General features: G+C 52.5%; 1 protein-coding gene across 2 annotated transcripts; it reads right to left on the bottom strand.

Moving 5' to 3' along the window:
- Positions 1-190: 190 nt before the first annotated feature.
- On the bottom strand, positions 191-26,153 carry slc25a38b (solute carrier family 25 member 38b). Of its 2 annotated transcripts, XM_070861585.1 has the most exons (10): positions 25,978-26,153; positions 25,875-25,933; positions 25,034-25,095; positions 18,084-18,205; positions 15,978-16,062; positions 13,814-13,887; positions 11,331-11,436; positions 9,052-9,220; positions 4,291-4,457; positions 191-2,078 (listed from the first exon to the last, which is right to left on the bottom strand). In XM_070861585.1, exons 3-10 carry the CDS (start codon positions 25,046-25,048, stop codon positions 1,956-1,958), a joined length of 861 nt encoding a protein of 286 aa, XP_070717686.1. In that variant the 5' UTR covers positions 25,049-25,095; positions 25,875-25,933; positions 25,978-26,153; the 3' UTR covers positions 191-1,955. The 2 variants fall into 2 exon arrangements, with proteins under 2 accessions (XP_070717686.1, XP_070717685.1); XM_070861584.1 differs by having other exon boundaries at positions 25,875-26,153.
- Between the last annotated feature and the right edge of the window lie 956 nt (positions 26,154-27,109).

Genomic DNA, 27,109 nt, shown 5'->3' with positions numbered 1-27,109 from the left:
CTCCCACACCCCCTCCAGTTCCACCCCTCCCTCCCACAGCCCCTCTCCAGTGCCGGCCCCTCTCTCCCATAGCCCCTCCAGTGCCGGCCCCTCTCTCCCACAGCCTCTCCAGTGCCGGCCCCTCTCTCCCACACCCCCTCCAGTTCCAGCCCCGCCCTCCCACAGCCGCTTCAGTGTCGGCCCCTCCCTCCCATACCCGCTCCAGTTCCGGTCCCCCTCACAATGCTGGCACCATGCCCGGGTGAAGCCGATTCCAGGTCCTGAGTCAGTAGAAGTTTGCATTCTACGTCAAACTGAAACCTTTAAACTAGTGGATTTCATAATACTCCAAAGTCCATTAGCTTTCGCCCGCCTCTCCGAAAAGAGATGAACTAATTTTAACCCTTTACTGGGCAGTACAGAGGTAAAAGCACCGTTATCGAGATGAATTCTGCCACAATGTCAACTCATTGTTCGAAAAATATGCAATCCAATTTCAAATAAAACCAATTCACCTGCCTCTTTGCTGCCTGCAGACCCTCCCGCTCTCATCACCGACCGCTCACAATCCAAACCATTCCAATCTATTCCAAACCATTCTCTCTCCTCTCCCAACTCCCTGTGCCTGTGGGTTCCCCGAGCAGCTAGTTCAGCGTCCGCTCCTGCAGAGGATGTGTGGACCAGGAACAGGGATGTGTGGATTGTGGATTCAGAAAGCAGGTTCATGGCTGGGGGCGGGGGGAAAGAGTTACGAGTTATTTGCCATTTAGCAACGCACGCTGCTCCCCATGACCTCCAACCCCTAAAATACCAGCCCCAGGGGCTGGTTTCCACAATTTAATGGAATAACACAGCGAGCAACCTGAGGGGCTTACGAGCAGACTGCAACTGGTACAGGAGGTGGGTTATAATCGAAGCTCTGCTATCTTCAATTCGATATACAAGAGACGAATCCACCCAACGGGCAGCCATCTTCTACTCTAACTGGCCCTCCTGGTCAGTCATTGAAGACACTGCCTCATGCCTGGGTTAGCGGACGCCATCTAGTCCGTCGCTCAAGAGGCCATTCTTCATGCGCGAGCCTAGATAGTTGAGTACTGACTGGCTATTCAATGTGGGAGGTCATCACAGTTAAACCCTTTCCTGCTCTCAGCCGACGCCCACACGGGTAGGCAGGGAAGGTGACTGGATAGCGAGCACGAACGGGACACAGCGGTTCATTCCCCCCCCATAATTCAGGGAACACAGAGGTCAATTCCAGCAACCCGCCCCCTGCTGCTGACCCAGTTGCGATCACGTGACTCACTCAGCGCAGACGGGGGGCTCTCCTGGTACGCACAGCACAGCAGAGCGCGGTGCATTCGCGCTCTGAGGCAGCCGCAACTATCCTTTTTGCGAATTGCTGACGGGCGTTAAATGTGGACGAGGTTGTGACGGTCACGACAAACCAACTGAGACGGGCAGCTCTGGGTTCTCGCGCCGTACCCTTGGGCGAGTTGGTAATCTCTCTCCCGTCCGTCAGTGAACCGGGCTGAGTCACCCTGGACAGAACACGACAGGAGCTGTGCTCAGCTTCGGTTCAGTGTTTGGACTATTTTAATAACCTTAGCTTCGCTGCAGTTTCCATTGGCCCGGGGCCAGAAGCTCTGAAAAGGGGAAAAGGTCAGGCGGGGCCCAGAGTTACAAACAGGTGGCCCCAGCCTGTTACATAACTTCGGCGGACCGGCACGCAGGTCAGGAGGTTACTTGGCATCTGTAGATACATGCGTAGGTCTACCAGGAACTCTCTGGCACAGGTTCAAACAGCGTAAACTCCACTCCGCTACAAAGCCAATTCTTTAAACCAAAAAAAATAAGTACCACCGTTCACGGTCAAAGGCTCCAGGCCCATCGAAGGCTCAACACACAAAACTCCAACTGGCAGGAAGCCCCTCCCCTCCGTTACACAAAAGTCCATCCTTCAACGGCCCGACTTTTCATGACTTCAGGCCCAGCTTGGTCATCATCTGTTCGTACACGGTCCAGGCCATGGCGGCCATCAGCGAGCGCCGCAACGACCGAGGAACCGCTCCTCGGAAAAAGCCCACAACGCCATGGTTCTGGAGAGAGGGAGAGGAGCGTTAACATCGTGATGCTGGTAATGAAACAAGCCAGGAGTCCCTCGAGAAGGACCTCACAGTTTAATTGAGAGGATTTGAGTATAAGAGCAGGGAAATCTTACTGCAGTTGTACAGGGTCTTGGTGAGACCACACCTTGAGTATTATGTGCAGTTTTGGTCTCCTAATCTGAGGAAGGACATGCTTTCTATTGAGGGAGTGCATCGAAGGTTCACCAGACTGATTCCCAGGATGGCAGGACTGACATATGAGGAAAGACTGAATCGACTAGGCTTATACTCACTGGAGTTTAGAAGGATGAGAGGGGATCTCATAGAAACGTATAAAATTCTGACGGGATTGGACAGGTTAGATGCAGGAAGAATGTTCCCGATGTTGGGGAAGTCCAGAACCGGGTACACAGTCTAAGGATATAGGACCGAGATGAGGAGAAACTTTTTCACCCAGAGAGTTGTGAACCTGTGGAATTCTCTGCCACAGAAAGTTGTTGAGTCCAGTTTGTTGGACATATTCAAGAGGGAGTTAGATGTGGCCCTTATGGCTAAAGGGATCAGGGGGTATGGAGATAAGGCTGGGGTGGGATACTAAGGTTGAATGATCAGCCATGATCATACTGAATGGCGGTGCAGGCTTGAAGGGCCGAATGGCCTACTCCTGCACCTATTTTCTATGTTTCTATGTAATTGTTCCTCTTCCTCATTCAGTGCTGGAGGTCATCCAAAATTCGACAGCCTGTGTCCTGAGTCCCGATCACCCATCATCCCTCGTTGACCCACATTGGCTCCCAGTTAAGCAACGCCTTAAATTTTAAAATTTTCATCCTTGTTTAAATCCTTCCATGGCCTCGCCCCTCCCCATCTCTAATCTCCTCCAGCCCCCACAACACCACCCCCCCTCCCTTCCGAGATGTCTGCGCTCCTCTAATTCTGTCCTCCTGAGCATCCCTGATTATAATCGCTCAACCATTGATGGCCGTGCCTTCTGTTGCCTAAGCCCCAAGCTCTGGAACTCCCTGCCCAAATCTCTCCGCCTCTCTATCTCGCTTTCCTCCTTCAAGACGCTCCTAAAACCTACCACTTTCACCAAGCTTTTGGTCACCTTCGCTAATTTCTACTTTTGCGGCGCGGTGTCAAATTTTTATCGCATACTACTCCTGTGAAGCGCCTTGGGACGTTTCACTACATTAACGCCGCTCTATAAATATAAGTTGTTGTTGATTCTCTGGGGTATAGGGAGCCAGCAGAGTTTAGCATGGATGGGAGGAATGGTCACCTGAGACTTGGCACGGGGATGGAGTTGGAAGGCGGAGGCCGGTGACAAGATGGAAAAGTCAGACCTCAAAATGCTGGGGAGACAAGTCGGAGGTCAGTGGTGAGAGGTGAGGATTGCGAGGGAGGGGAGGGGAGCAAGAGTTGGCAGTGTCCTGGAGAGGGAAGCATGTAATGTTTGAGGGGACGACCATTTAGGACTGAGATGAGGAGGAATTTCTTCACTCAGAGGGTGGGAAATCTTTGGAATTCTCTACCTCAGAGGGCTGTGGATGCTCAGTCGTTGAGTATATTCAGGACTGAAATCGATAGATTTTTGGCATTCAGGGAATTGAGGGATATCGGGATCAGCCGGGAAAGGGGAGTTGAGGTGGAAGATCAGCCATGATCTTATTGAATGGCAGAGCAGGCTGAATATACAGGCAATTGGAAAGTACAGCAACAGCCATGGAGTCTACGAGTAAAGGCATACCTGGGCGTCAGGGTACACAGGGAAGCCAGCTTCAGATGTTGTTGCCGAGGGCTAACATGTAAATAAATAAGAGCAGAGGGGCCAAGCACGGAGCCCAGAGATTGTCCGACGATGATGGGTGAGCACAGGGGAAGAGGCGACGACTGCATGGGGACAGGAAGGAGCAGGGCCACCGGGAGATAGGCCAGAAGGGAGCTAGTGGAGAAGGCAAGATTGGTCAAATGTCGAAGGTGATGAAGAGGTTAAAGGGGACAAGGGACCGATAGCCACAGGAACATTCGTAGAGGATGGGTTCGGAGATTTCCACCGGAGCCAGTTCAGGACCAGGAATGGAGTGGAACCCAGACTCGGGGAGGGGGCGAGAATAGTGTCGGGGGACAAGGCTTTCGGGGGGGTTGGTTGGAGACGTGACGGCAATTAGAGGGGGAAGCAAGTGGGGCCGAATGGCTGTACCTCAAAAATGAAGATGACGGTGTGTCTAACTCGCTGGTACTTTTGGGGGGAGAGCTGCATGTGTGTCTTTATCACATCGGCTGGCTGGGTCACCAAAGACGCCAAAATACCGGCAAAAATGCCGCAGCTGAAGTTGATCAGAGGGACTATCGGTGAGTTGTACCGGTCTGAAAGGTAAAAGCAAAATTAGATATTACCACGCAAAGTATTTCAGTCACCCCTTCTGTGATCCAACCACCTCCAGTCAATTAACATATGCATCCGTCTCTCTCCAACCAAATTGTGTAGCCTGCTCGCTTCCTGTTCACAAACTTCACTTCCTGTGGTCAATGTTCTTGGTCAACATTTCCCAGTGTGCATTGCTAGGTCAACATTTCCCAGTGTGCATTGCTAAGTCAACATTTCCCATAGAGCTATAGTGGTTGGTGATTCGATAGTCAGGGGAGCAGACAGGCGTTTCTGCGGCCACAGACGTGACTCCAGGATGGTATGTTGCCTCCCTGGTGCCAGGGTCAAGGATGTCACTGAGCGGCTGCAGGGCATTCTGGGGGGAAGAGGGTGAACAGCCAGAGGTCGTGGTCCACATCAGTACCAATGACAGAGGTAGAAAGAGGGATGAGGTCCTGCAGGCATCGTTTAGGGAGCTAGGAGAGAGATTAAAAAGCAAGACCTCAAAGGTAGTAATCTCCAGATTACTTCCAGTGCCACAAGCTAGTGAGTGCAGAAATAGGAGGATAAAGCAGATGAATACGTGGCTGGAGAGATGCAGGAGGGCTTTAGTTTCCTGTCGTGAGTCATTGGGACCGCTTCTGGGGGAGGTGGGACCTGTATAAGCCGGACGGATTGCACCTCAACAGAGCCGGGACCAATATCCTCGCAGGGGGGTTGCTAGTGCTGTTGGGGAGGGTTTAAACTAGTGTGGCAGGGGGATGGGAACCTGAAAATAGAGTCAGTAGGGAGGGGAGTAAAGCTGGAATTAGAAAGCAAAAATAAAGAAAGTGAGTTTGAAGGAGAGAGGAAACAAGCAGGAAAAAAGGGTAAAAAAACAAATTTAAAGGCACTTTGTCTAAATGCATGTAGCATTCGTAACAAAATAGATGAGTTGACGGCACAAATTGAGACAAATGGGTATGATCTGATAGCCATTACAGAGACGTGGTTGCAAGGTGACCAGGACTGGGAATTAAATATTCAGGGGTCTGTGACAATCCGGAAGGACAGACAGAAAGGAAAAGGAGATGGGGTAGCTCTATTGATAAAGGATGGAATCACTGCAATAGAGAGAAACGATATTGGCTCAAATGATCAGGATGTTGAAACAGTTTGGGTGGAGATAAGGAATATTAAGGGTAAAAAGTCACTGGTGGGCGTAGTCTATAAGCCCCCTAACAGTAGCAACTCTGTTGGTCGGAGCATAAACCAGGAAATAGTGGGGGCTTGTAAAAAGGGAACAGCAGTAATCACGGGTGATTTTAACCTCCATATTGATTGGACAAATCAAATTGGTCAGGGTACCTTGATGAAGAGGTCATAGAGTGCATAAGGGACGGGTTCCTTGAGCAGTATGTAACGGAACCAACCAGGGGGCGAGCTATCTTAGATCTGGTCCTGTGTAATGAGACAGGATTAATAAACAATCTCCTAGTAAAGGATCCCCCTGGAATGAGTGATCATAGCATGATTGAATTTCAAATTCAGATGGAGGATGAGAAAGTTGGATCTCAAACCAGCGTACCAAGCTTAAATAAAGGAGACTATGAAGGTATGAAGGCTGAATTGGCTAAAGTGGACTGGAAAAACAGATTAAAGTGTAGGACAGTTGATGAACAGTGGTGTACATTTAAAGAGATATTTCACAACTCTCAAGAAAAATATATTCCAGTGAGGAGGAAAGGATGCAAGAGAAAAGATAGACATCCGTGGCTAACTAAAGAAATAAAGGACAGTATCCAATTAAAAACAAGGGCATACAAAGTGGCCAAAACTAGTGGGAGGCCAGAAGACTGGGAAGCTTTTAAAAGCCAGCAAAGAATTACTAAAAAAATGATTAAGAAAGGGAAGATAGACTATGAAAGTGAACTAGCACAAAATATAAAAACAGATAGCAAGAATTTCTATAGGTATATAAAAAGGAAAAGAATGGTTAGAGTAAATGTTGGTCCTTTAGAGGACGATTCCGGGGAATTAGTAATGAGGAACAGGGAGATGGCAGAAACTCTGAACAAATATTTTGTATCAGGATTTACGGTAGAGGACACTAACAATATTCCAACAATGGATTGTCAAGGGACTATAGGTGGGGGAGGAACTTAACACAATCACAATCACTAAGGAGGTGTTCAACAGTAAGATAATGGGACTGAAGACGAATAAATCCCCTGAACTTGATGGCTTGCATCCTCGAGTCTTAAGAGAAGTAGCGGCAGGGATAGTGGATGCATTGGTTGTAATGTACCAAAATTCCCTGGATTCTGGGGACTGGGGAGATCCCAACAGATTGGAAAACTGCAAATGTAACGCCCCCATTTAAAAAAGGAGGCAGACAAAAAGCAGGAAACAATAGACCAGTTAGCCTAACATCTGTGGTTGGGAAGATGTTGGAGTCCATTATTAAAGAAGCAGTAGCAGAACATTTGGAAAAGCAAAATTCGGTCAGGCAGAATCAGCATGGATTTATGAAGGGGAAGTCGTGTTTGACAAATTTGCTAGAATTCTTTGAGGATGTAACGAACAGGTGGATAAAGGGGAACCAGTGGATGTGTTGTATTTGGACTTCCAGAAGGCATTTGACAAGGTGCCACAAAAGGTTGGGAGTAATATATTAGCATGGCTAGAGGATTGGCTAACGAACAGAAAACAGAGAGTAGGGATAAATGGTTCATTCTCAGGTTGGCAATCAGTAACAAGTGGGCTGCCGCAGGGATCAGTGCTGGGACCCCAAACGTTTACAATCTATATTAACAACTTGGAGGAAGGGACTGAGTGTAACGTAGCCAAGTTTGCTGATGATACAAAGATGGGAGAAAAAGCAAATTGTGAGGACACAAAAAATCTGCAAAAGGACATAGACAGGCTAAGTGAGTGGACAAAAATTTGGCAGATGGAGTATAATGTTGGAAAGTGTCAGGTCATGCACTTTGGCAGAAAAAAAATCAAAGAGCAAGTTATTATTTAAATGGAGAAAGATTGCAAAGTGCTGCAGTACAGCGGGATCTGGGGGTACTTGTGCATGAAACAAAAAAGGTTAGTATGCAGGTACAGCAAGTGATCAGGAAGGCCAATGGAATCTTGGCCTTTATTGCAAAGGGGATGGAGTAAAAAAGCCGGGAAGTCTTGCTACAATTGTACATGGTATTGGTGAGGCCACACCTGGAATACTGCGTGCAGTTTTAGTTTCCATATTTACAAAAGGATATACTTGCTTTGGAGGCAGTTCAGAGAAGGTTCACTAGGTTGATTCCGGAGATGAGGAGGTTGACTTATGAGGAAAGGTTGAGTAGGTTGGGTCTCTACTCATTGGAATTCAGAAGAATCAGAGGTGATCTTATCGAAACGTGTAAGATTATGAGGGGACTTGACATGGTGGATGCAGAGAGGATGTTTCCACTGATGGGAGAGACTAGAACTAGGGGGCATGATCTTAGAATAAGGGGCTGCCCATTTAAAACTGAGACGAGGAGAAATTTCCTCTCTGAGGGTTGTGGATCTGTGGAATTCGCTGCCTCAGAAAGCTGTGGAAGCTGGGACATTGAATAAATTTAAGACAGAAATAGACAGTTTCTTAAACGATAAGAGAATAAGAGGTTATGGGGAGCAGACAGGGAAGTGGACCGGAGTCCATGACCGGATCAGACATGATCGTATTAAATGGCGGAGTTGGCTCGAGAGGCCTTATGGCCTACTCCTGCTCCTATTTCTTATGTTCTTATTCCATTTCTCTCTTAACTGTTGCAGTCGATGATCACTAGGTGCCTCTGTGGATTAAGTCATAGAATGATACGGCACAGGAGGCCATTCGGCCCATCATGTCTCTTTGAAAGAGCTTTCCAATTAGTCCCACTACCCCTGCATTTTCCCATAGCCCTACAAATGTTTCCTTTTTAAGTATTTATCAAATTCCCTTTTAAAACTTATTGAATCTGTTTCCACTGACCTTTCAGGCAGCCCATTTCAAGTGTCTCAATCTCTACCAAAGCGGTAGCCAATTTGCATGCAGCAAGATCCCACAAACAGCAGTGAGAGAATGACCAGATAATCTGCTTTTTTAGTGATACTGGTTGATGGATAAATATTGGCCAGAACATTGAGGATAATTCCCCTGCTCTTATTCGAAATAGGTTTGAGGGGGGATATATTTGGACATGGGTGTGCTGACTTAATCCGGATACATTTTAAAGTCAGGCATTCTGTTCCTTCTTTTTATATTTCCAATAGACATTCCTGTGTCCACAGTTATAATGGAAACTGCCTATGTCACACTGCAGTGCCACCCGTTAACCACTGGTGGCTCCGCAGCACCCTCCCTGACGAGAGGGTGGTAATTTCATTGTGACATGTTTACATACGAATTTATAATGGAAAATGCTAGACGGGAAGAACACTGGCCTTGGGGGACGCACAGGATACAACGGAGAGAAGTAGATCCGTGCCTGTCCCATGGTGCTGGAATATGACACGTTGTAAAGCAGGAGCACTGCAACCATCGTCCGTACCAAACACCCCCAAGTACCTTTCGTCGAGGCAACAGAGACCCACACGCACCTTCAGGCACCGCTTTCTTAGTCTGCGTGTAGAACATCAGGTAAATCCCGGAGAAGGGGGCGTCGCGCAGGAGTGTAGCCGTCAGCCCGCTGAACAGTGCCCGTGTGCCCTCCGTCTTGTAAATATTTCTCAAAGCACCAAACACGCTTTCGTACCGATACTTCCCGCTCTGCAGACATAGACACGTGCCGTGATTCACGTTTCCTGAATTCACACCTGCCCCCCCCTCCCCCCTCACACACCTAGTTAAAGTGACAGTTTAGTACAGCGTGAAAGATTTAATCAGTACCTCATCAGCTATCTCAGAAATGCCCGAGTGATAAAACAAAAAAAGACTTATATTTAGGAAATGCGGCAGCCAATTTGCGCACAGCAAGTTCCCACAAACAGTAATGTGATAATGACCAAATAATCTGTTTTAGCGATGATGTTTGAGGGATAAATATTGGCCAGGACACCAGCGAAAAATTTCCCTGCTCTTCTTCAAAATAGTGCCATGGGATCTTTTACTTCCACCCGAGAAAGCAGACGGGGCCTCGGTTTAATGTCCCACCTGAAAGATGGCACCTCCGACAGTGCAGTGCACCCTCAGCACTGCACTGGAGTGTCTGCCTAGATTTTTGTGCTCAAGTCTCTGGAGTGGGACTCACAACCTTCTGACTCAGAGGTGAGGGTGCTACTCACTGAGCCACAGCTGACACTTGTACATTTAATCAACTACTTTGGCGTCTAGTGACACAGGAGGCAGCTATAGGCGTCTATAGTGGGGGTCTCTGGATCATAAGGGGCTCAGCAAGATCATCAGATTTATCTCAATCTTTCATTAGATTCCATAAGACTTGGTTTATTTTTGTTCCCGTTTATATGTTCCTGCTGTGATGGTACTGTTGCCCCTTGGGACAGCCGACAAGATCATTCAAAAGTCACTGCTGGAGGGGGATCTCTCTGAGAGCGGGTCAGTTGGTAGCACTGGTTTCGAGCCCACTCCAGAGACTTGAGCATACAATCTAGGCTGACACTCCAGTGCTGCACTGTCAGAGGTGCCGCCCTTCTGAAGAGACTTTAAATTGAGGCCCTGTCTGCCTCTTTAAGTGGATGTTAGATTCCACGGCCATTATACAATGAGCAGGGGAGTTTCCCGGTGTCCTGGTCAACATTTATTCCAGAGACCAACACCACCAGAAACAGACCGCCCGATCGTTTATCCCATTTGCAGTTGTGGGATCTTGCTGTGCACAGATTGGCTGCCGCATTTGTCTGTAACACGCTTTGGGACATTGAGAGACCATGAAACATTGTCCAGGACAACTAGGGGAAAACATCCCGCTCTTCTTCAAACAGTGCCGGGAAATCTTCAACACCCATCTCAACAAGCAATCCTGGTTAACGGGCCACGCATAGGACGCAGTGATCACATGACCCCCCCCCAAGCCCACCTCCCACTCAACGGAGACCCTGGGCAGACCTGCACGGGTTCCTGGGTGGCCCATTTCCAGCCTGGTTTGGCTGTGGGACATTGCTGGTCTTTGGGGAAGGGAGTTTATTGCTGCTCGCCATCTTCTCTCTGGCTCGTTGGTGCAGCTAGCAACGGCCCAATGCTAGAAAGCACACCACAGGCAGAAGCCCCGATCGCTTCACAACTTACTCTCAATCGGAGTACAGCTCAGGGGAAGGTGAGCAGGAAGGGAAGTACCTTGGGGGGAGGGTGGATGGGAGACCGAAGACACAGCCTGGGTTTACAGAGGGTTTCTGAAGGCAGAGAAAGGGGGAGAGATGGAAGCTACTTGGGAGAGGGCTCCAGAGGGCAGGGTGTAGAGGCTGAAAGCAGAATAAAACAAGCCGGGAATCGGTGTGTTAAAGGGATGAGCTCTGGCTCCGACCTCGGAAGGCAGTGTGAACCTTTCTATTTCCTACATCGAGCTGGATTGCCCAATCTGAGGCGGTTTTGTGTTTCGCAAGCCCCGGAACTCAGGGCCTCACAAACTCATTTCCCGTTGGAGATTGATGGCCATAGAGTCCGCCCCATCCCCTCCGCCTGGGCTCAGCTTCCACAGCGTTCCTTAAAATCAACCGATTCTCGACGTTAACTATTCTGCTTTTGGCTTCGAGCCGTGTAGGTGTCCGGCGCGAGTGGCATGTAATATTTAAGTCACAGATCTATCCGGCGGAAGGGTCTGTCGGATAAATATAGCCCCCCTCCCCAACCCCACCGGGCTTGCCACATTTCTACCGAACACCCGTTAAAAACCCTCCAGACAGGACGCGGTGTGAAGACTCACCTCGTATCGCGTCTTCACCACGGTCACGGGCAACATGCAGATGCCCGCTACTGTGCGCGCGCTGACGCCCAAACCCACCGACTCCAGCGCTGTGGGGCTTCTCTCGCTGGAGAGGAAAAACAGTTTTTAAGACATCGTCGCGGGACGGGCGGAGAGTTCGGGAGGGGGACACACGGCACCTCAGGGTGTGCGGGGCAAGGAATGGCTTCCTCCACCTCCCCCTCCTCTCCGTGATACGACGCAGCGCCGCCCCCCTCCTCCACCCACAGCCGACTGCCCGTGCGACCAGTCGTTCTGCACATTTATCCTGAATTTAGCCGCACCATCTGATTGCCGCTGTCGTGGCGTCAAACACAGAGCACGATTCTTTGAGGATGTAATGAGCAGGGTGGATAAGGGGGGACCAGTAGATGTCATGTATTTGGTATTCCAGAAGGCATTCAATAAGGTGCCACATAAAAGGTTACTGCACAAGATAAGAGCTCACAGGATTGGGGGTAATATATTAGCATGGATAGAGGATTGGTTAACTAACAGAAAACAGAGTTGGCAAACTGTAACTAGTGGGATGCCACAGGGATCGGTGCTGGGACCTCAACTATTTACAATCTGTTTTAATGACTTGGATGAAGGGACCGAGTGTAATGTAGACAAATTTGCTTACGATACAAAGATAGGTGGGAAAGCAAGTTGTGAGGACACAAAGTGTCTGCAAAGGGTTACAGACAGGGTAAATAAGTGGATAAAAATTTGGCAGATGGGAGTATAATGTGGGAAATTATGTTGTTATTCACTTTGGTAGGAAGAATAGAAAAGCAAAATATTATTTGAATGAAGACTACAAAATGTTGCAGTACAGAGGGATCTGGATGTCTTGTGCACGAAACACAAAAAGTTAGTATGCAGGTACAGCAAGTAGTTAGGATGGCAAATGGAATGTTGGCCTTTATAGCAAGGGGGATAGATTATAAAAGTAGGGAAGTCCTGCTATCAGGGTATTGGTGAGGCCATAGCTAGAGTACTGCGTACAGTTTTGGTCTTCGTATTTAAGGAGCGATGTACTTGCATTGAAGGCAGTTCAGAGAAGGTTCACTCGGTTGATTCCTGAGATGAAGGGGTTGTCTTATGAGGAAAGGTTAAGCAGGTTGGGCCTGTACTCAAGAAGAATGAGAGGTGATCTTATTGAAACGTGTAAGATTCTGAGGGGGCTTGACAGTGTTTCCCCTTGTGGGAGAATATAGAACTAGGGGTATAGTTTTAGAAACAGGGATTGCCCATTTAAGATGGAGATGAGGAGGAAATTCTTCTCTGAGGGTTGTGAATCTTTAGAATTTATATCCCAGAGAACTGTGGAGGCTGGATTATTGAATATATTCAAGAAGATAGATTCTTGAACTACAGGGAGTCAAGGGTTATGGGAGCAGAAGGAAAGTGGAGCTGAGCCCAAGATCAGATCAGCCATGATCTTATTGAATGGTGGAACAGGCTCGAGGGGCCGAATGGCCTACTCCTGCTCCTATTTGTTATGTTCTTACGTTTCAGCGTCCGCCAATCGGAAGGCTGTTTATAAGCTATGTCCACACATGAACCCCACATTCTTCCCACAACGTTCCTGGGAGAGAAACCTCTTTACATTCAATGCGTTCCTTCAATGTCACCACCTATATACCAGCCATACGTCCGACGTGCTTAAGCCACCATCAGACGTTAAACACAGAAAAGAGCTGTGCAGGATCCTGATCTTCAACCATTTGTCAGAACCATCACTGTGCCACCCTAGACTTTTATTATTCCACCTTTCAACTGTCCCTCAGCACGGGGTTAGATACAGAGTAAAGCTCCCTCCACACTGTCCCATCAAACACTCCCAGGGCAGGTACAGCACGGGGTTAGATACAGAGTAAAGCTCCCTCTACACTGTCCCATCAAACACTCCCAGGGCAGGTACAGCACGGGGTTAGATACAGAGTAAAGCTCTCTCCACACTGTCCCATCAAACACTCCCAGGGCAGGTACAGCACGGGGTTAGATACAGAGTAAAGCTCTCTCCACACTGTCCCATCAAACACTCCCAGGGCAGGTACAGCACGGGGTTAGATACAGAGTAAAGCGCCCTCTACACTGTCCCATCAAACACTCCCAGGGCAGGTACAGCACGGAGTTAGATACAGAGTAAAGCTCTCTCCACACTGTCCCATCAAACACTCCCAGGGCAGGTACAGTACGGGGTTAGATACAGAGTAAAGCTCCCTTTACAGGGCCCCAGCTCCCAAAGAGACCCCCTCCTGCCATTCTGCAGTCCCCGACGAGGTTGCCAGTTTTGTGCTGGGCTGGGAGAAGGTTTGTGCTACGAGTTCACGCCAGTTAGGAACTGACCCGAGACGCAATCTCGCAGAGAGACAGGCATCCTGATGTGGGTCTGAACCCGGGCCCCGGAGGTGAAAGGTCACCATGGCCAAATATCCCAAAGACGTCCGCCTCACCTGAAGAACTGCTGCTTCATGGAGTACAGCATGCTGAAGTAAATCCCCACTCCGGGAATGCATCGGACAAACGACTGCACCGAGGGAGAAGGAGAGAGGAAGAAAAGGAGGAGTTAGGTTTGAGGCTCACAGCCGACGTCCGTGTGGGTCAAACAACGCAGTCACAGCTTGCAAAATGTCCATGTGGTCACCTCCCCTCGCCCTCCACTGTGGGCCACTGACCAGGGCTCCTGGAGTGCAGCCGAGGGAGGGGCATACTGCATGGTCAGTGAGCGGAGCAGCCGCTGCCTGCTTTAATCCTACACCCCACAGACCAGAAAGGCTGTTCGATGCCCTGCCTGAGCCGATCGCAGCCGAGGGGTGTCACCAAGGGCACCATTGCTGGCCCCAGTGGCTCTGGGCTAGAGAGAGGGAAAAGAAATATCCGGGCTGGGGGCAGGACGTGTAATATATGCACCTGTGAATTTGCTCACAGGTATGTAGAGCTGGTGGCTGAGGTATGGTAGCACAGTGGATTTGTTACTGGACCAGTAATCCCGAGATCTGATCTAATGATCTGGAGACGTGGGTTCAAATCCCACCCGGCAGCTGCGGAATTTAAATTCATATAATTAAATAAATCTGGAGTAAAAAGCTAGTATCAGTAACCGTAACCATTAAACTATCAGATTGTCGTAAAAACCCATCTGGTTCATGAATGTCCTTTAGGGAAGGAAATCTGTCAGTCTGGCCTCTATGTGACTCCAGACCCACAGAAATGTGGTTGACTCTTAACTGCCGTCCGAAATGGCCAATCAGTCGTATCAAAAAGCAAGAGAAAAAGCTGCTGCGGTTCAAGGTGGCAGCTGACCTCCACCTTTTTGGGGGGGGGGGGCACTCGATTTAATGTTTATTTTGTCTCCCCCCCCCCAAAAGAGTTGTGGAGCTGGTGACCTCAAGTTCTGGTTGCACTTCAGTCCCACGCTCCTGATCTTTGGGCACCCTGTGTGGAGGGGAGCGGGTAGGTCCAAGGGCTTCCTCGTAGGACTGCTCCTGGGCATGGCCAAGGGGACCATCAGCCGGTCCAGGCAGCGGGCGGTTGAGGGGGTCGTTCAGCTCGACTGCCTGCCTCTCTTCTGCAGTTACATCCGAGCCAAGGTGTCCCTGGAGATGGAGCACGCGGCATCCACTGGTACGCTCGCGGCCTTCCGCAAGAGGTGGGCGCCGGAGAGACTGGAGTGCATCATCACCCCCGGCAACCAAATTTTAGTTTGATTAGTTTAATGTCCAAAGTTTAATTTGTGAATTTGTTGGTTCTAGTGCCCCCTTTTAAGGGGGGCACTTGATTTATAGTTTTACTTAAAATAGTTGTAGAGCTGTTGAGTTGGGAGTGGCTTAGCCAGTCACGTGATGTTCACAAGACTCAATTAAACCCCAGCCAGTTGGGTTCAGGGGAATCCACGATGAGGCAGGTGGTTGTGAGCCTGGTGGATGAACTGGTAATGTGTAGTGTGATTGTTAAACCTTTTGCTAATAAACCAACTCGTTCTTAATAGCAATGTGTTGCTATGAATTCTTAAGCAAAGAACCCATGAAGCAAATACATTGCAGGGGGAAATACACCTGCATTACACCACCCGGGACAGAGAAAGGGCCGGGGGTATAGGCTTAGAGGCTCAGTTAGCGAGCTAGCACCAGGACATTGGTCAACGGGCCAAATGGCCTCCTTTGGCGATGCAATTTCTTAACTCTAATCCACGGAATCATCCCCAGACCTCTCATGGGAGATTTGGTTGGCTGCATAGGAACAGGAGGAGGCCATTCAGCCCCTTGAGCCTGTTCCAGCATTCAATGAGATCATGGTTGATCTGTATTTTAACCCCATTGACCTGCCTTTGCCCCAGGTCCATCGACCTTATCCCCGCCCTTCCCCCCACTTCTTTCTTTTATACTGAATGGTTACACCGGTGGCCCTCAGTACCTCGCCAAAGTGATCACTCTACACATGCAAGCTGACCAAACGTCAAGCTGTCTATTCGACCATGCAGAGCTTCATCGCCAAACCCAATGCCCACAGCTGCCCTGGATCAGATGAGCAACAGGAACTACATTTAAACCACATATTCTACAAAGAGGCAGAACACAGTAAAGAGACACCGGGACACCTAATGCATCACTCACGTACCGGAGAGACTCCTTTCCACAGTCCGATAATTCGCTCGGTGCGAATAACATTCAGTAAAATGGCAACCATTCCAACTCGGCCAGATCTAAAACAGAGATACAGAAAAATCCCTAAACACAATGTCCCGGAGTTAAGCTGCTGTGTACTGCAACAAGCCACAGCCGTGGCTCAGTGGGTAGCACCCTCGCCTCGGAGTCAGAAGATTGTAGGTCCAAGTCCCACTCCAGAGACTTTACCCTTACGGCTAAAGGGATCAAGGAGTATGGAGAGAAAGCAGGAATGCGGAACTGAAATTGCATGATCATATTGAATGGTGGTGCAGGCTCGAAGGGCCGAATGGCCTACTCCTGCACCTATTTTCTATGTTTCTATGAAACCAGGCTGAAACTCCCAGTGCAGTGCTGAGGGAGTGCCGCACTGTCCGAGGTGTCGTCTTTCGGGTGAGACGTTAAACCGTCTGCTCTCTCAGGTGGGTGTAAAAGATTCCATGGTGCTATTTCGAAGAGCAAGGGAGCTTTCCCTGGTGTCTTAGCCAATATTTATCCCTCAATCAACATCAATAAAACAGATTATCTGGTTGCCACCATCACGTACAAAACAGTGACTACACTTCAAAAATAATCCGCTGGCTGTGAATCACTTTGCGATATCAGGGATGTGAAATATAAATATGCAAATTCTTATCAAACATTTATTTCAGATTTCAAAACACACTGTACTCTCTCTTTGCCCCATGCACTGTATTAAGTGAAACCAGACTGCTGGGCTGAGTGGAGGCAGGGGCGAGATGCTTCTCCCCCCAAGCACAGCATCTCCAATTCTGGGTTAGGTGGTGGTCTGGACAACGCAATGCTTTCTGCCCCTTTGCCCCAAGTATCTCTCTTCTCGGAGGCGCCCACTTGCTGGGGTATAGAGCCAGAAACGCCTAAACACCATCCGAGTGACCGTTCCCTGTGAGACAAAATCAAAGGTGCTGCAGACTATTCGACAGCACGGGGAGTCACAGCCAAGCCCCCTTCCAATCCTGTCCATACCCAATGTTGGCACACTGGCAGCTTTCCAGCGAGGTTCGCTGGACGACAATCACTGGCTGGTTTCCCAGCGTCGAAGTCAGTGCCCCCGACTGCTGGGACCAGCGGAGAGCTCGGGGACCGATACGCGGAGTTTGTGGTCTGACAACTGAGGGATGCAAACAGTGAGCCAGACAGACGATATTAGCAGGATTTCAAATCAACAGCGCCCAGGGAGCTCACCCCCGGCAATCGAGTGCCGGACTGGCGGAGAGAGGTCAGCAGATACCCCTCCCCGTGAGACCGCACCGAGAGTACTGCGTGCAGTTCTGGTCTCCTTATTTAAGGAGGGATATACTTGCTTTGGAGGCAGTTCAGAGAAGGTTCATTAAGTTGATTCCGGAGATGAAAGAGTTGTCTTATGAAGAAAGGGTAAACAGGTTGGGCCTGTACCCATTGCAGTTTAGAAGAATAAGAGGTGATCTTATTGAAATGTATAAGATTCTGAGGGGACTCAACAAGGTAGATGCAGAGAGGATGTTTCCCCTCGTGGGGGAATCTAGAACTAGGGGACATAGTTTCAGAATAAGGGGTCGCCCATTTAAGACGGCGATGAGGAGGAATTTCTTCTCTCAGAGGGTTGTAAATCTATGGAATTCTCTGCCCCAGAGAGCTGTGGAGGCTGGGGCATTGAATATATTTAAGGTGGAGATAGACAGATTTTTGAACGATAAGGGAGTGAAGGGTTATGGGGAGCGGGCAGGAAAGTGGAGCTGAGGCCAAGATCAGATCAGCCATGATCTTATTAAAAGGCGGAGCAGACTCGAGGGGCCAGATGGCCTACTCCTGCTCCTATTTCTTATGGTCTTATGTTCACCATGCGATCGCAGTCCGTAGGCTTTGTTACTGCCCTGTGTCCACTGGACCGCTCAGACCCTGGGACACCCCCCGAGACTCCCCCTCTCCCCGCATAACAACCCCCCCCCCCCCACCCCCGGCACTGCTGGATCCCTCACTCCCCCGGGGGCCCACTCACATTTAATGATCCCACACCTACACTGTGCGCCGTTATTCTGACCCCGCTGCAAACACCTACCCATTCACGGAGCCCTGCACAGTCTGCAGACGAGTCTTCACCAGGTCGAGGGGCTGAAAGAGCAGCGTTGAGCAGGTCCCACTGAGAGATCCACACATGAAGGCTTTCAGCACAGGGTGACACTGGGAGGCAGAGAGAGACAAAGAACATCAAAGATGGATGGAAATTACTGTACACAGAGGGAAAAATGCTAATTAAAATGAACTGAACACCATGCAAGTCCAGTTTTTTTGATTGGACGCTCCGTTTGAAGACAGTGAATGTCAGTTGGAGTTCCCACTGATTTATTGCACTGAAACAGGCCATTCAGCCCAACTGGTCTATCCCGGTGTTTCTGCTCCTCTCAAGCCTCTTCCTCCCACCCCTCTTCATCTCACCCCATCTGCATATCCTTCTATTCCTTTCTCATGTGTTTATCCAGCTTCCCCCAAAATGCATCGATGCTATTCACCTCAACCCCTCCCTGTGGCAGCGAGTTCCACACTCTCTGGGTAAAGAAGTTTCTCCTGAATTCCCTATTGGATTTATTAGTGACAGTCTTAAATTTACGGCCCCTAGTTCTGCTCTCACCTGAAAGTGGAACATATTTTCTATATCTACCCCATCAAACCCTTTCGTAATCTTAAATACCTCGATCAGCTCACCCCTCAACTTTCTTTCTTCCAGCCTGTTCAGACTTTCCTGATAGTTATAACCTCTCGGCTCTGGTATCCTCCTTGTGAATCTTTTTTGCACCTTCTCCAGTGCCTTTTATAAAATGGAGACCAGAACTGGAACTCCGCTTCTCTAGAAATGGACCCAGTGCTTTGTTTGCATTTTTATGGCCTTGTTAACCTGTGTTGCTACTTCTAATGATTTGTGAATCTGTACCCCTCGATCCCTGTGTCCCTCTATCCCATTTAGACTTTCATTTTCCAAGGAGTGAGTGGCCACATTATTCCTCCCACCAAAATTCATCACCTCGCACTGATTACATCGGTACAAAAACAGACCATTCGGCCCAACCTGTCTGTGCCGGCGTTTCTGCTCCACTCGAGCCGCCTCCTGTCTTTCCTCATCTAAATCTATCAGCATAACCCTCTGTTCCCTTCTCCCTCCTGTGCTTGTCTAGCCTCCCCTTAAATGCATCGATACTATTCGCTTCAACCCTTCCCTGTGGCAGCGAGTTCCACATTCTCACCACTCTCTGGGAAAAGAAGTTTCTCCTGAATTCCCCATTGGATTTCTTGGTGACGATCTTATATTGATGGCTTCCAGTTATGCTCTTCCCGACAAGTGGAAACATTCTCTCTCTGTATCCACTCAATCAAAACCTATCATCATTTTAAAGACCTCTATTAGGTCACCCCTCAGTCTTCTTTTTTCAAGAGAAAAGAGGCCTGCCCTGTTCACCCTTTTCTGATAGGCATACCCTCGCATTTCTGGCATCATCCCTGTAAATCTTCTCTGCACCCTCTCTATATCCTTTTTATAAGGTGACCAGATTTAGCAAAACTTCCCTACTTTTCAATCCTATCCCTCTAGAAATAAACCCTAGTGCTTGGTTTGCTTTTTTATGGCCTTGCTAACCTGTGTCGCAACTTTTAGCGATGTGTGTATTTGTACTCCGAGATCCCTTTGTTCCTCTACCCCACCCAGACTCTCATCCACCAAGTAATAAGTGACCTCTCTATTCTTTCTACCAGAATGTAATACCTCACATTTAACTGTGTTGAATTTCATTTGCTGATTATTTGCCCAATCTGCAAGTTTATTAATGTCCTGCTGTAATTTGTTGCGGTCCTCCTCAGGACTGATAATTCCCCCCCGCCCTCAATTTAGTGTCATCCGCAAATTTAGACATTGTACTTCTAGTTCTCGAGTTCCAATCATTTATTTAAATGGTGAATGGCAGAGGTCCCTACCCCCGATCCCTGTATCCCCAGCCCCCGACCTCTGCGGCCCCAGCCCCTGTATCCCCAGCCTCCTATCCCTGTATCCGCCTGCCCCCGATCCCTATATCCCCAGCCCCAGATCCCTGCGGCCCCAGCCCCCGACCCCTGCGGCCCCAGCCCCCGACCCCCATGAAGGCGAGCAGCTGTGTCGGGTGTGGTACCGAGCCACACTAACCCAGGGCAGCCGAGGCTCAATCCCCAGTCTGTTATCTGATGCTGAACTCCTCTGAGGAGCTTGGGGTTCCTGAAGCCGAGAGCTGTGGGGGAATCAGCAGTTTCCCTCCTTTGGATAATGTCTAGCGACCCCTAGTGTAGAGTGCATGCGTACCGGCATTCAGGATTGGTATGGGGCTGCTGTGATGCCTTCGACAGTTGAATAGTCACACCCATGCACACAGACACCCATACACATACCGACACCCATACAGATACCCATACATACACAGACACGCACGCAGATACCCATACACGCACACAGACACCCATACACACACAAACACGCACACAGACACAGAGGCTCGCACACACTGGGAGGAGGTGCCGGATAATTCCCACAGAATTGCAGCAACAGGATACCTGGCCGGGGTCAAAGGGCAGCCACTGGCGGAGCCTACTTCCCAGCATGCAGTGTAGTACAGGCAGCACGATGCAGCGGAGTCAAGTCACAGCTTTCGGAGCTCACTTGCATCGGCTGGAATCAAACCCATGGAGTCAGTCCATCTCCCCCCTCCCCTCAACGGGTTCTCCCTCCATTGGGTAAAGTCCCACAGGGACTGTGACCATTTTTCGCGTGTACACCCGAACTTCCAGAAGCTGCTATTCTTCCCTTGGGGGCATCACAGTCAAGCCTGGCCCGGTTCTCGCCCATGTGCATTCATTAATGACGAGGAGTGAGAATCTTGGCTCATTGCTGCCCCGACCCATGAAGTGAGACCCTGGGAGCTCCCTTATCTGTAATACCCAGCACCTCCCCCACCCCTCCCCACCACCCTAGGTCACCGGAAATAAACTCAGGCAGGCGTTCCGCGGCACCGGGGGCTTAACACTTGTTTTTGGCAGTGTGGGTGTCGCTGGACTACACGACAGTACAACATTCGCCACACTACAGTACTGGCAAACAGCAGTGTGCTCCCAGTTACAGATGTTGTCACATGCTCAGACAGACTCGTCATGTTACACCATGGAATGAGTCAGCTGCAGCAGGCTCCGGACACAGGAAACCCTGCGCAATGTTTCCTGGCCACAGAGAGAGCCAGGGATAGCTGGCCAATCACACTGCAAGGAAAGGAGGGAGTGGAGGGGGCATGTCCAGCCGACGTGCGAGAGAGAGAGAGAGAGAGAGAGAGAGAGAGAGAGAGAGAGGGGAGGGGGGGGGGGGGGGGGGGTAGAGAGGCGGGGGGGGGGGAAGAGAGGCGGGGGGGGAAGAGAGGCGGGGGGGGGAAGAGAGGCGGGGGGGGGGAAAGAGAGGCGGGGGGGGGGAAAAGAGAGGCGGGGGGGGGGAAAAGAGAGGCGGGGGGGGGAAAGAGAGGCGGGGGGGGGGAAAAGAGAGGCGGGGGGGGGGGGGAAAGAGAGGCGGGGGGGGGAAAGAGAGGCGGGGGGGGGAAAGAGAGGCGGGGGGGGAAAGAGAGGCGGGGGGGGGGAAAGAGAGGCGGGGGGGGGGGAAAGAGAGGCGGGGGGGGGGGGAAAGAGAGGCGGGGGGGGGGGGAAAGAGAGGCGGGGGGGGGGGGAAAGAGAGGCGGGGGGGGAAAGAGAGGCGGGGGGGGAAAGAGAGGCGGGGGGAAAGAGAGGCGGGGGGGAAAGAGAGGCGGGGGGGAAAGAGAGGCGGGGGGGGAAAGAGAGGCGGGGGGGGAAAGAGAGGCGGGGGGGAAAGAGAGGCGGGGGGGAAAGAGAGGCGGGGGGGGAAAGAGAGGCGGGGGGGAAAGAGAGGCGGGGGGGAAAGAGAGGCGGGGGGGGAAAGAGAGGCGGGGGGGGGAAAGAGAGGCGGGGGGGGGGGGAAAGAGAGGCGGGGGGGGGGGAAAGAGAGGCGGGGGGGGGGGGAAAGAGAGGCGGGGGGGGGGGGAAAGAGAGGCGGGGGGGGGAAAGAGAGGCGGGGGGGGAAAGAGAGGCGGGGGGGAAAGAGAGGCGGGGGGGGAAAGAGAGGCGGGGGGGGGAAAGAGAGGCGGGGGGGGAAAGAGAGGCGGGGGGGGAAAGAGAGGCGGGGGGGGGAAAGAGAGGCGGGGGGGGGAAAAGAGAGGCGGGGGGGGGAAAAGAGAGGCGGGGGGGGGGGAAAGAGAGGCGGGGGGGGGGGGGAAAGAGAGGCGGGGGGGGGGGGGAAAGAGAGGCGGGGGGGGGGAAAGAGAGGCGGGGGGGGGGGAAAGAGAGGCGGGGGGGGGAAAGAGAGGCGGGGGGGGGGAAAGAGAGGCGGGGGGGGGGAAAGAGAGGCGGGGGGGGGGAAAGAGAGGCGGGGGGGGGGAAAGAGAGGCGGGGGGGGGGAAAGAGAGGCGGGGGGGGGGAAAGAGAGGCGGGGGGGGGGAAAGAGAGGCGGGGGGGGGAAAGAGAGGCGGGGGGGGGAAAGAGAGGCGGGGGGGAAAGAGAGGCGGGGGGGGGGAAGAGAGGCGGGGGGGAAAGAGAGGCGGGGGGGTGGGGGGAAAGAGAGGCGGGGGGGTGGGGGGAAAGAGAGGCGGGGGGGTGGGGGGAAAGAGAGAGACGGGGAGGGGGTGGGGGAAAGAGAGAGACGGGGGGGAAGAGAGAGACGGGGGGGGTGGGGGGGAAAGAGAGAGACGGGGGGGGGGAAGAGAGAGACGGGGGGGGTGGGGGGGAAGAGAGAGACGGGGGGGGTGGGGGGGGAAGAGAGAGGACGGGGGGGTGGGGGGGAAGAGAGAGACGGGGGGGGAAGAGGGAGACGGGGGGGGAAGAGGGAGACGGGGGGGGGGGGGGAGAGGGAGACGGGGGGGGGGGGAAGAGGGAGACGGGGGGGGGGGGGGAAGAGGGAGACGGGGGGGGGGGGGAAAGAGAGACGGGGGGGGAAGAGAGAGAGATTGGGGTGGGGGGGCAGGATGGGGGGGAGAGAGAGACAGGGGGGGAAAGACTTGGGGGGGGGGGGGGAGAGACGAGAGAGACTGGGGGAGAGACGAGAGAGACTGGGGGGGACAGGATTGTGTGTGGGGGGGGGGGGGAGAGAGGGGTGGGGGGAAGAGAGACTGGTGGAGGGGGGGGTGGGGGGAAGAGAGAGACACATGGGGGGGGGGGGGAAAGAGAGAGAGAGACGGGGGGGGGGGGGAGAGAGGCAGGGTGTGGGGGAGGGAGAGAGGTGAGGGGTGGGGGAGGGAGAGAGGTGAGGGGTGGGGGAGGGAGGGAGAGAGAGAGAGAGAGAGAGAGAGCGCGGGGGGTGGGGGGTAGGGAGATAGGGAGAGAGAGAGAGGGGAGGGGCTGACCAGGTGAGGGAGCCAGAGTTTTCTCTGCTCTCACTTTCTCTCCTTGTGCTTTTGTAGCTCAAAATTGTCTGTTTGAGCCGCTGGGGTTTGTGAATACACACACAGCCCTCCCTCACACAGCTCAGCATTATGCTGCATTCCCTTGCTGCAGTCTGCTACTGTACCGTCCCAGAGACATCACAGGCTGCACCGACAGCCCCTATCCCACGACCCAGCCACCGCTGTCCTCCCGGGGGGGGGGGGGGGGCAGAGATGCAGCAGGTGTGGGGTGGTTAGACCCAGCAAGGTCACACACAGACTCGGGGTGACAGGGAGGACCCCTCCCCTCTCCCCTTCAGGCCAGCAGAGCACAAACCTCCCCCCACCCCCCCAATATCCGGATCCAGTGACCACACTCCATGTATGAGCCTGGACTATTTGACCATGGGAGGCTCCCCGCAAGCAGCAGCTGGAACCCTGGCTCAGCCAAGCCAATTGTCATGCCTGCCACTTGCCCAACTAACCCAGGGCAAACTCGGGGGCTGACGGTTACAACTGCCTGGTCTGTGCGTGCCAGATACTCACTGGATAATCTATTCTGGCACCGCCAGGTGGGTGGAGCACGGGTTTACAGCCCATTCCCCCCTCCCTGTAGCTATTGACCAAGTGTCAGCTGTGGCCCAATGGGCAGCACTCTTGCCTCTGAGCCAGAAGGTTGTGGGGCTGACACTTTGCAGTGCTGAGGGAGCACTGCACTGTCGGAAGAGTCATCTTTCAGAGGAGATATTAAACTGTCTGTCCTTCAGGAGGAAGAAAAAGATCCCACAGCAGGGGAGAAGAGTTATCCCCGGTGTCCCTCAACCAACGTCACTAAAAACAGACGATCTGGTCATTATCACAGTGCTGTTTGTGGGAGCTTGCTGTGCACTAATTGACTGCTGTGTTTCCTGCATTGCAACAGTGACTGCACTTCAAAAAGTACTTCATTGGCTGTCCTTCTTTCTTTTGATAAAACAACCAAGTCCTGTAAATATATAACTGGTCTGACCAGCCACAACCAGTTCCTACATGTTTGGACTCGGGGAAACTGCAGCCAACCTAGAGACCTGATTAATCCATCTCCTCCCTCCCTACCTCCTCACTCCCCTCCTGCGGTTCCTTGAGCGCTGGAAACTCTGAGAGTCAGCCGGCACACCTCGTGTCATCAGGCGAGTGGACTGTGGTGAATCAAGCCTGTTCCCCATTGTGCACCCTGGCTGAGGAGGGGGAGATTGGGGTGGGGAGAGGCGGGGGAGATTGGGGCAGTACAAGGGGGCATGACCTTACAATTAGAGCCAGGCCGTTCAGGGGTGATGTCACACAGAGGGCAGTGGGAATCTGGAACTCTCTCCCCCAAAAATCTGTTGAGGCCGGGTGGGAGTCAATTGAAAATGTCAAAAGTGCGATTGATAGGTTTGTGTTGGGCGAGGGTATTACGGATTACAGAACCATGGCGGCTAAATGGAGTTAAGTTACAGATCAGCCGTGATCTCATTGAATGGCGGAATGGCCATCTCATGGTCCGAAGAACCTTCCCCCAAACCCCTCCCGATCACCCCCCGTTAAACCAAATGTATTCACTCACCAGGAAAACTTCCATCTTCTCTTTCTTCCGCAGGGCACAATCCTGGATTAACGACCTCAGCTCTTGATTCATTTAAACAAACCAAAAGAAAATAATAATAATAATTATAAAATCCTTCAATTATAATGCAGCAAAATGACCAGCCTCCCCTCTCCCAGGAGCTGCAGCCTTTCACCTCTGGAATCTCCACAAAGTGCCTGACGCTCAGATTGTCACATGAGAGTCAGGAAGAAGCAATTAAATTATAATCCCGCAGAAACTTTCATCGCCCCTCAAACCCCACCCTCGCCCCTCAAACCCATCGTCTCCCCTCAAACCCACCCTCGTCCCCCACCCCTCAAACCCCCCCTCATCCCCCACCCCTCAAAACCCCATCGTCTCCCCTCAAACCTCATCCTCGCCCCTCAACCTCCATCGTCTCCCCTCAAACCCATCCTCGCCCCTCAAACCCCATCCTCGTCCCTCAAACCCACCCTCGCCTCCCCTCAAACCCCATCATCTCCCCTCAAACCCCATCATCTCCCCTCAAACCCACCCTCGTCCCTCAAACCCCATCCTCGCTATTCAAACTCCATCGTCTCCCCTCAAACCCACCCTCGTCCCCCACCCCTCAAACCCCCCCTCATCCCCCACCCCTCAAACCCCCCCTCATCCCCCACCCCTCAAACCCCCCCTCATCCCCCATCGTCTCCCCTCAAACCCACCCCCACCCCTCAAACCCCATCCTCGCCCCTCAAACACTAAAACTGACTACCCCCTTATGAAGGCTCCTGGGAGTTTGACCCAAACTGAACACAAAAAACCTTAATTGATAAAACTGGCCGCAGACTGGCTCAGTTACCTGGTGCCCTGTGGCTGGGATCAGTTCCCTGTTCCTGGTCTGGGATCGGTTGCCTGGTCCTGGGCTGGGATCGGTTGCCTGGTCCTGGGCTGGGATCGGTTGCCTGGGCCGGGCTCAGTTGCTGGGCTCCGGGACACTCTCCATGCCGCAGTCGGTGTGTTTGTGTCGCAGTGAAGCCGCTCCCGGTCCGGTTCTGTCTCTCCCCAGCTCCCGGATCGTTTCCCGCCTCCGCTTCTCCGTCGCTCGCTCCGAAATAAACCGGTTCCAGCCGCTTCTGCCCGGCCCCGAGCGCCCCCCGCCGGCCACAGGTCGTCACTGCAGCCTCAACACCCTGAGCGCCCCCCGCCGGCCACAGGCCGTCACTGCCCGGCCCCGAGCGCCCCCCGCCGGCCACAGGTCGTCACTGCAGCCTCAACACCCTGAGCGCCCCCCGCCGGCCACAGGCCGTCACTACCCGGCCCCGAGCGCCCCCCGCCGGCCACAGGCCGTCACTTCAGCCTCAACACCCCGAGCGCCCCCCGCCGGCCACAGGCTGTCACTGCAGTCACTACCCGGCCCCGAGCGCCCCCCGCCGGCCACAGCCGTCACTGCCCGGCGCCGAGCGCCCCCGGCCGGCCACAGGCCGTCACTGCAGTCACTGCCCGGCCCCGAGCGCCCCCCGCCGGTCACAGGTCGTCACTGCAGGCACTGCCTGGCCCCGAGCGCTCCCCCGCCGGTCACAGGTCGTCACTGCAGGCACTGCCCGGCCCCGAGCGCCCCCCGCCGGCCACAGGCCGTCACTGCCCGGCCCCGATCGCCCCCAGCCGGCCACAGGCGCTCACTGCAGCCTCAACAACCCGAGCGCCCCCTGCCGACCATAAACCGTCACTGCAGTCACTGCCCCCGAGCGCCCCCCGCCAGCCACAGGCGGTCACTGCAGGCCCTGCCCCCCCCGCGCGCCGCCGGCTGAGGAGAGATCGCTGAAGGGCTTCGGCAACGGTCCAAAATGGCCTTATAGATTTAGAACATAAGAAATAGGAGCAGGAATAGGCCATACGGCCCCTCGAGCCTGCTCCGCCATTTAATACGATCATGGCTGATCTGATCATGGGCTCAGCTCCACTTCCCTGCCCGTTCCCCATAACACCCTTATTCCCTTGACTGTCTTATCACATTGACCATATTTAAGAAATGTCCCCTGGTTCCACGGCTCTCTGAGGCAGCGAATTCCACAGATTTACAACCCTCTGAGAGAA

Source organism: Pristiophorus japonicus, chromosome 19 (genome assembly GCF_044704955.1).
Source record: "Pristiophorus japonicus isolate sPriJap1 chromosome 19, sPriJap1.hap1, whole genome shotgun sequence".
NCBI lineage: Eukaryota > Metazoa > Chordata > Chondrichthyes > Pristiophoridae > Pristiophorus > Pristiophorus japonicus.
Note: the sequence above shows the minus strand (reverse complement) of the source record. Positions and strands in the feature narration are given on the sequence as shown.

What these genes read in the sequence shown, in the direction of transcription:
- slc25a38b (XM_070861584.1), bottom strand. An exon ending in TGTGGAAAGGAGTCTCTCCG is followed by an intron (nt 13,888 to 15,977) that starts GTACGTGAGTGA and finishes CCCTCGGTGCAG; the next exon opens with TCGTTTGTCCGATGCATTCC. An exon ending in TAAGAAAGCGGTGCCTGAAG is followed by an intron (nt 4,458 to 9,051) that starts GTGCGTGTGGGT and finishes TTTACCTTTCAG; the next exon opens with ACCGGTACAACTCACCGATA.